General features: G+C 40.4%; 1 protein-coding gene across 1 annotated transcript; it reads right to left on the reverse strand.

Moving 5' to 3' along the window:
* Positions 1-639: 639 nt before the first annotated feature.
* LOC132500374 (CD59 glycoprotein-like) lies at positions 640-1011 on the reverse strand. The gene has a single exon (XM_060115384.1). It carries the CDS (start codon positions 1009-1011, stop codon positions 640-642), a length of 372 nt encoding a protein of 123 aa, XP_059971367.1.
* Positions 1012-8634: the final 7623 nt, after the last annotated feature.

The raw sequence follows: 8634 nt of genomic DNA on the forward strand, positions 1-8634 counted from the left end.
GCCAATACAAAATTTAGGGACAGAGGAAAACTCAGGTTTCAGCCTCTGGTACCTCTCTAAAGGCAAACCTTGTGCTTCCGCGCCCTGCCATCCGGAAAGCTTACCTCCTTCCCAGCCAGACACCTTCTAGCTGAGAATACAACAGTCATTAAGAATCTCTGTCCCTGACAGCCCACACCTGGAACATGCATCATGCCTACCTGGCAATACAGGGGCCATGAAAGGTGAGAAAAAAGCTTGCCTTGTGAGAGAGACTGTTGAAAAGGAGCCCCCTGCCCCAGTCTCCCAAAAAAGTACTGATCACATTAACTACATCCAAGGAACCAGAGGGAAATAACTGAGGATTGCAGAGAATCTACTCGAGCTGTCACTGCAAAGAGTAGAGTAAGAGGCATGCAACCTTCCTCAAATCACATGCGCTTCACTCAAACTTTTTCCCTCACACAGGTCTTCTCTGCTAACAGGACTGGTCTTCAGCATCTCTCTGAGTTCCTCTCTCTTATCTGAGTTGCTCAAGCTAGTTTTAGTCTTTCCCAACAGGATCCAGTTGGAAAATATAAAGCCTTTGGAATGCAGCCGCGCAGGAAATAAGGCATATACAGAAACAGGAGATTTAGGAGAAGCCCTCCTGATGTAGATTTAGAGACAAAAGCGCCAGACTGCCAGCAGCAGCAGGATGCCCAACAGAGCTGTTTTCCCTGATATACTCGTCCCGTCACTTTTGTTACCCAGGTTCTCCTGGCAGCGGCGGTACTGAAGCTCCTTCTCCCCTAAGGCTTTCGCAATGGCTTCGAAACTGCAGCGGTCAAACATCCAACACTGGTAGTAAGTTTTTGGTGGCATGGCTTTAACGATGAAGCAAGTATCTTGATTATGTGAATAACTGAAGACCGTAGTGCGGCCATTAGCTGCGTTAATACAGCTGTAGCTCTCCAGACTGTGACCTACATGGCAGAGGACAGCCAGGATGAACAGGGGCCCGAGCAGGATGAACCCTCCTTTGCTTCCCATTGTGACCGGCTACAGATTCTTATGGCTCCCGTCATCCGCTTTAGTGTGGCTACTCCTGCTACTGTACTATTTTAAAAGTATGGTTAGATCTGCATAATATATGGATATGGAAAAAAAACACCAAGATACACTGTTAGATTTAAAAAGAAAAAGGAAGGTAGGACACTAAACAATGTGTATATTATGTTTCTGTTTGTATATAGCAAAACCCCAGAAAATGTGTTTATATACACAGATAATTTCTGGAAACATTAAGAAATTGTTAAAAATGGATACCTTTGGGAATGGGAGTGAGGATTTTGGGGTAGGAGGAAGACTTACTTTTCACTGGAAATACTCTTGTATTGCTTCAAAATTTAAAATCACGTAATATATCTTTGGAATTACTGAAGCAAAAGCTACTTGAAAAAGCAAGCATTTTACATACCTCAGCTGTTCTTCTGATTACAGCATAATGTTTGTGATAATCATACTTTGCTATCAGAAAGATCAAATTATGTTTTATAAAACAAATTAACTAATCATATGAAACATTTACAAAGGTGGTTATTTTGAAAAATAATTCAGTGTGTAAATGACAAAACGTCATTAGGAAAAATCCATGCATTTAGCATAGCTGGTATGTACTTCACTGTGTCATACCGCTATGCAAAGATGTTCCTGACACCTCCTCTGTGCCATGACATGCTTTCAGGACTTTGCCTAGTAAAGGTGGCTATTTGCCTTGTCATCCTGAAACCGTGTAACTCTGATTGGGACTTGAACCCACACACTGGGACTTGAACCCAGCCAAAACCCACACTGGGACTTGAACCCATGTTCTTTTAACTGAGATCACACACCTCGTCTCAGGACTTAATGAAGTTCAGGTTCTTGATGCCTCATCGCAGAAAGAATTCAGTGAGAGACAAAGTGATAGGTAAGAAGTCGATTTATTTAGAGAGAAACACACTCCACAGACAGAGAGTGGGCCATCTCAGAAGGCAAGAGCAGCCCCAGGGTATGGGGTTGTCAGTTTTTATAGGGGTGGGTAATTTCACAGGCTTCTAAGTGGGAGGAGTATTCCAGCTGTTTTGGGGAAGGGGTGGGGATTTCCAGGAAGCGGGCCACCGCCCACTCTTTGACCGTTATGGTCAGACTTGGAACTGTCATGGCTCCTGTGGGTGTATCATTTAGCTTGCTAATGTGTTTCAATGAACATATACTGAGGCTCAAGGCCTAGTGGAAGTCCACTCATCCGTCTGCCATCTTGCACCTACTTGGTTTTAATCAGTTTATGTTGTGTCCTCAAACTAGGACATTCTTTTAAAGGTGGTGCCCTGACCCCTTCCCTCCTGTTTCAATCATGTAAGCAGATAAGTTATGGAGTCCCCAGAGAAAGAGAACCAGGAATGGCTTTCTTGACATAAGAGAAGCCATTTTGGCCTAAGCCGTTGTGTGATCTCAGGTGGGCAGGGTCAGGATGTTTCCCTGTGAGCTGAACAAAGGCACTTTAGTTTAACATACAGGCAGAAGGGCAGGGTTCCCCAAGGCAGGCCATTATGTATGCTTATAGCTATAGACAGCATCCTTTTGGTGATTATAGTAACAAAAGCAATGAAAAACAAAGGTTAAAGTAAAAGAAACAGATCCAACATGGGGTCAGATTTTGTTCTTCTCCGTTACAAAAGGTCAAAAGGAGAGAGGAGACGCCAGTCCATTGTCCTACAAACCTCCTAGAATCCTTCTTGCTGAAATCCGTCTTGAGCCATGCGTGTGCCATCAGGAAGGACCCTGAGTCAGAGTGATCGGCCAGAGGCAATCGGGAAACTAACCCCATTACCATAAAACCCGAGTCTGCGAGCCACATGGCAGAGCAGTCCTCCTGGGTTCCCTCACCCTGCTGCTCTCCGCCTGGGCGCCCCTTCCCAGTAAGGTCTCTTGCTCGTCAGCATGTGTGTCTCCTGGGACAATTCATTTTTGAGTGTTAGACAAGTGCTCACTCTTGGGCCCTGGAAGGGGTCCCTCTTCCTTCAACAAATGGAGTCTTGAACTTTTTTAGGATCACAACCCTAAAAGCAGGATAGACGCAGCCACAGCCATAGCCTGAAGTGCTTGGTGGGTTTTAGGAAGACAATGTACTGGGAATCTTGGACCTAAGCGTTCCTCAGCTGGCAAGCCATAACATATGTAATTTCTGTCTAGGAAGAAACTGAGTTTTACAAAAGTGAAATGAGGGGGGAAAAGGCACAAATACTGAGAACCAATCAGTCCTTCTCAGCATTGCCTCATGCCTTCTCCATGCATCCTTATTAAAGCCAGATGCACATTTAATTTTAGAAAAGTCTAAATAGGTGTGTGTTTTATTTTTCTGTTTTCTACTGGAGTAATGTTGTAAGCTTAGAAATGCTCTATATCTAGCATCTGAAATTTACAGCTCTTCTGTTTTAAGTAAACATCAGGTACTTAGCTAATTGAATGTAATGCTTGTAGGATCCTGTTTATAGGAAAGTGTCAACTTTCAGGATGTTGTGTATAAGTCTGGATAAAATTATGTAGAAAATAACAGCGTACTCTTGTTTCATAGGCTGACCTTGCAGTCAACACCACCTGGAAATGGCTCAAAACAAAAAATGAGCGAAGGGCTGAAACGAGATAAGATCAAATTGATGTCATGGTAATTACACAAAGTACCATTCAATCATTGGATGGAATTTACTGTTGATCCCTGGACTTAGATGCAGGTGGGAACATGCAGTTTTTATTACTCTGCTGGTATATAAAACAGGTGAGGACTTTATCAAGAGCAGTTCCTGAGAAATCACAAGACGAAGCTAAAATCCCTCTTCAGATCCACAGTCAACTGCCCTGACCACATCCTGCAAAAAATCCAGCGGAAGGTAATATGAATGAAATAATTTGGGGGATTTTAATTGAGGATTTTTGAGAATACAGGGGAGCTGGTTGTCATAAACCTTAGTAAGAAGACAGGCATTTACACATTCTCTTTTCAGCACTCATGATTGAATTGGGAGGAAGTCTGCAAAATTGTGGTCTGTGATCACAGGCTAAGATGTTATCTAACTGAAGCCAGAAACCAACTGTCTCCTGCTGTGATGAGTGAGTGCCTGTTAGTAACTAAAAAGTTTTCTCAAGAAATATTGGATGTCATTTGAAAGGCATTCTTTTGAGTGGTTTCCAGGGGTCAGGAAGAGAGGGAGTAGACATGTAAGGTGCTGATATTGTTTTGTCATCAGTTTTTAAATGACACATAACTACATCTTCAAACTGGTCAATGGTAAAGCAGCTCACCTGTTCAGCTGAATGACCATAGCTTCTGATATTTTTTGAATAGACCCTCTTGGGTGGACTTGAATTGTAACACTGAAATCTCTTGAACAACATTGTTTCCTTTTTCTTCTTTCATAGAATGCCACAAAAATAAGAGTCGGTAGTATTTCTCAATATTATGATGGACCTTGCAATTCTACATCACTTGGCTAAGTCTAATTGGTTTGTTCTGCAGAGAGTTTCTAGAAATGTTTGCTAACTTTAGTTATATTTGCGTCGGTGCTGCTTGGAATGGCAGCTGCTTAGGAAATTAGGACTAGAAAATAAAAGTGCTCCTTTGTCCCTCCTTATTAATGTTGAGGATACAAGATGGGGGTACATGGAAGAATTATGAACTGACACTACATGGGTCCCTCAGGAATACTGAAGCTCCATTTCACTTTAATGGGAACTTTTGTTTCCTGAGCTCTACAATCTTCTCCCCACTCAAAAAAGAAGATGTTTTATATTAGAACAGAGGAATATTCTTAAGTTTCTGAAGATGTCTTTTAAATAATTACTTAACACCTACTCAATTATTCAAAATATTGGTCACCCAAATTGATTGTAATACTTTGCTATAGTCTTGAATTATTTTTAAATGATAAGAATAACCACCATTTATGAAAAGTTTATGTGTGTTCATTTCATTTCTTTAACTTTGGTTTTGGTTTCTTTTCTTCCTTTCTTTCTTTTTTTTTTTTTTGCAGTAATAGAGTCGTTGAAATTTTGAGTCATATTTCTCACCATTTCTTGCTGAAAAAGGTAGCATGTGAAGTGTTAGAAAAGCAATTTATTATATTCCAGAACAGCTTCTCAGTTTCCTTGTACATTTCTCAAATTTACATGAAAACTCAAAGAGCTAGGAAACAGAAATAGTAAAATTAGAACGTAATATGTGCATTTCGTTCAAAAGTAGATCAAGATAATCTGCTTTCACAAAGAGAAAATGTACAGGAATCAGCTGATATTTCCATTGAGAACAGCATGACCTATAGCACCATACTTCCATTTTTATAGATTGTGAATCCCAGAGTAGTTTGCTATCAACTTATGATCCTTGCAAATTCTGGTTTTGGTGTGTAACATTTCAGCATTCCCCATCATAATGCTGCACAAAATAATCCAGTAATTTCTTGATTCACCAGACTCAGATAACGTTATAGAAATGCTCTAGCATCCGCTGTGCACTGGGGTAGGAGGAGGAGAGAGAGAGAGAGAGAAGAGGGCGCTTAGGCCAGAGCGGGAGCGGAATCAAGGGCAATATTATGAATTGAATTTGAAAAGACAACAGTAACATCATGATCCATGCTGAAATCAATGCCCTAAAGAGAATGGATTAACTGTGTGTTTCTAGGCTATAGAGGTAGTATAGGTGAAAGGGTACTATCTTAGGATCAGACCACTTTCCAGATGATTTTGGCAAATCCTTTTACTTCTCTCAAGGGTAGTTTTCTAGTCTACGAGATAGGTGACATAATAGTGCTTTCCCCAAAGTGTAAAGAGAATCAAACAAGGGAAATGGATATGAAAGCCAATGCCTGTCCCCCGCCAGTCACGCCCCACCAATCAAACACTAGTCCTCATGCCTTGGTCAGGGGTAAAATGCCTCTTTATCCGAATGAAATGGCTTTCCTAAGGCTGTTCTGAAGAAGGTGAAGTCAGATAAATATGCAAAATAAAAAATTACACAGGCAACTTATATTTGAGCTGGTATAACATAATGTTACTCTAAAAAAAAAGATGTCAGCATTCTATTTAGGGATATACCACCTGAAAAAAAAAACATTTAAGAAGTTCATTGTGAAATATAAAGTTTTGAAGGCAGTGTAGTAAAATGTGGTTCAGAGCTTGGAGTTGTAAAGAGACATTCTAAAATCTTAGGTCTGCCAGTGGTGAATTTTGTGACTTTGTATAGGTTACTTCGCCTCTGGAATTCTTTTATCTGCCAAAACGAGAAGAATACCTCACAGGGTTGTCATGAGTACTGAATATATTTATGTGTTCAAGGTGCTCAAAAGAATACCTAGCACACACAAGTGCTCAATGGTTGGTATTCTTTTCAATGTAGAAGTTATTATTACCAAATTCAGTATGGCAGATACTGTGGGCAATGCTAACTCCGAATTTTTTTTCACACTTTGTTAGATTTCCCCTAATAGATTAACTGAATCTGTGTTATATAAATCACACCCCACAGAGGAAAAGTACCAGAAGAAAGTGGAGAGACAAGACTGGCGTCCCATATCTCAAACCCTGGAGGAGAAATTTTTGTTATAAGGGACAGCAGTTGTTCCAGTTATCTATTACTGTGCATCAAAGTACTGAAAAACTTAGTGGGTAAAACAAGAAGTTATTATTATCTCTCAAGGCCCTGCAGGTGGATTGGGCTCAGCTGGGCTGTTCTTAACTTGGATTTCTCATGCATTTGTGATCAGATATTGGCTGGGGCTGGAGTCACCTGAAGGCTCAACTGGGCTGGTCATCCAAATGGCTTCTTCACTCATTATTTCTTGGCCTCTTTCTCTTTCTCTGTGTGCCATCTCATTCTCCAGGGTCGGTCCACGTCGCTTATAGCCTTCTTATTGTGTGGTGGTCTCAGACTACTAGCACTTCTTACACAGAAACTGGCTTCTAAGACACAGGAAGCAGAAACTGCCAGGTCAGTGCAGGGCTACTCCCACGCTTGGCCCAGTGTTGTACTGGTGTAAGGGACACTCTCATGACTGCCTTATTCTATTGGTGTAAGTAGTCATAGGGCCCACCTAGATCAATGGGATACAAAGAGAGACACACCACTTTTCCATATGGAAGTGGCAAGGTCATACTGCAGAGTGAATGTAGGCTGAGGGATATTTTTGTGGCCATCTTTGGGAAGTACACCTGCCGTAGCAGAGAAAACAGGGGCAATAAACAATAAGGGGCTTCTCTTTGCAGTTCTGCTCTGTTTTTTTTTTTAAACTATTATTTATTTTTATTTTTGGCTGCACCACACAGCATGTGGGATCTTAGCTCCCCTACCAGGGATCGAACCCGTGGGCCCTGCAGTGGAAATGTGGAGTCCCAACCACTGGACCTCTAGGGAATTCCCTGCTTTGTTTTTATCACAGAAAAAAATGCTTATAATGTGAGGTGCTGGGGTTGAGAAATATACAAACCCAGCCTGTCCATTCTATTATTGAGAGACTTTAAGGTAAATTAAATGTTTCTATAATCTAGTGCTTTTAAATGGAAATGATACTTGGTGTGTCAAAAGATTGCATGAAAACAGTTCAAATAAAGAACAAAATGTAATGGACAAATTTTAAAAGTTACAAGAATGATTCTTATATTGCTATAAAAATGCTCTGTATAAAAGTTTTCTGGCCTTTGGATGTTTTACTTTTCTGAGTGATAAGTTGACACTACTTAATGTTTTGTTCCTGATAGCATTTATTACTGCAATAATGTTAATTTAAAAAATTGGGTATTTTTAAACTACAAATATTTGAATTTCTCATTTAAAACAAAATTTTATGGTACATAGAGTTTGTCCTATCAAAATTTCTTGTTGATTTAGTTTGCAGACAATTTAAAAAATGCTGATGTGCTAGAAAAACCAGAAGGGTAATGGAAGAACTAAGATTTTAATTACATAATTATGTTAACACTGTAAAGTGCCTTAAAATAACAATTAAAGTAGAAAGTGTACATCTTATTTTAAGCCCCTTAAATTTAGTCAGTTAAGAAAAGAAGCTTGTCTGGGCTTCCCTGGTGGCACAGTGGTTGAGAGTCAGCCTGCCGTTGCAGGGGACACGGGTTCGTGCCCCGGTCCGAGAAGATCCCACATGCCGCGGAGCGGCTGGGCCCGTGAGCCATGGCCGCTGAGCCTGTGCGTCCGGAGCCTGTGCTCCGCAACGGGAGAGGCCACAGCAGTGAGGCCCGCGTATCGCAAAAAAAAAAAAAAGAAAAAGGAAAAGAAAAGAAGCTTCTCAAAATATGATTGTTATAAGAATCGTCATAAAGGAATTGAAATTTTTATAATCCTATGAGCACTTCAATTTCCTTCTAAATACTGCCCGCTCTTTTTCTTTTTAAAAAATAAATATTTAAAGGTCATCTTTTGTTCTGTTTGTTTTTATGGAAACCCCTGGGGGGTTTTTTTTGTTTGTTTTTTTGCAAAGTATACCTGTACAAGTTGTATTTTATATGTCTTTTGCCTCTAAGACCCCCTTTTTTCACTCTTTCTCTTCATTTCATCTGGAAAATTAAGTCGGCTCCCTTTTAGAATTTTGCGAAGTCAAAAAATACTGTTAAGTAATTGATAAACAGAAA

Source organism: Mesoplodon densirostris, chromosome 12, assembly GCF_025265405.1.
Source record: "Mesoplodon densirostris isolate mMesDen1 chromosome 12, mMesDen1 primary haplotype, whole genome shotgun sequence".
Taxonomy (NCBI): domain Eukaryota; kingdom Metazoa; phylum Chordata; class Mammalia; order Artiodactyla; family Ziphiidae; genus Mesoplodon; species Mesoplodon densirostris.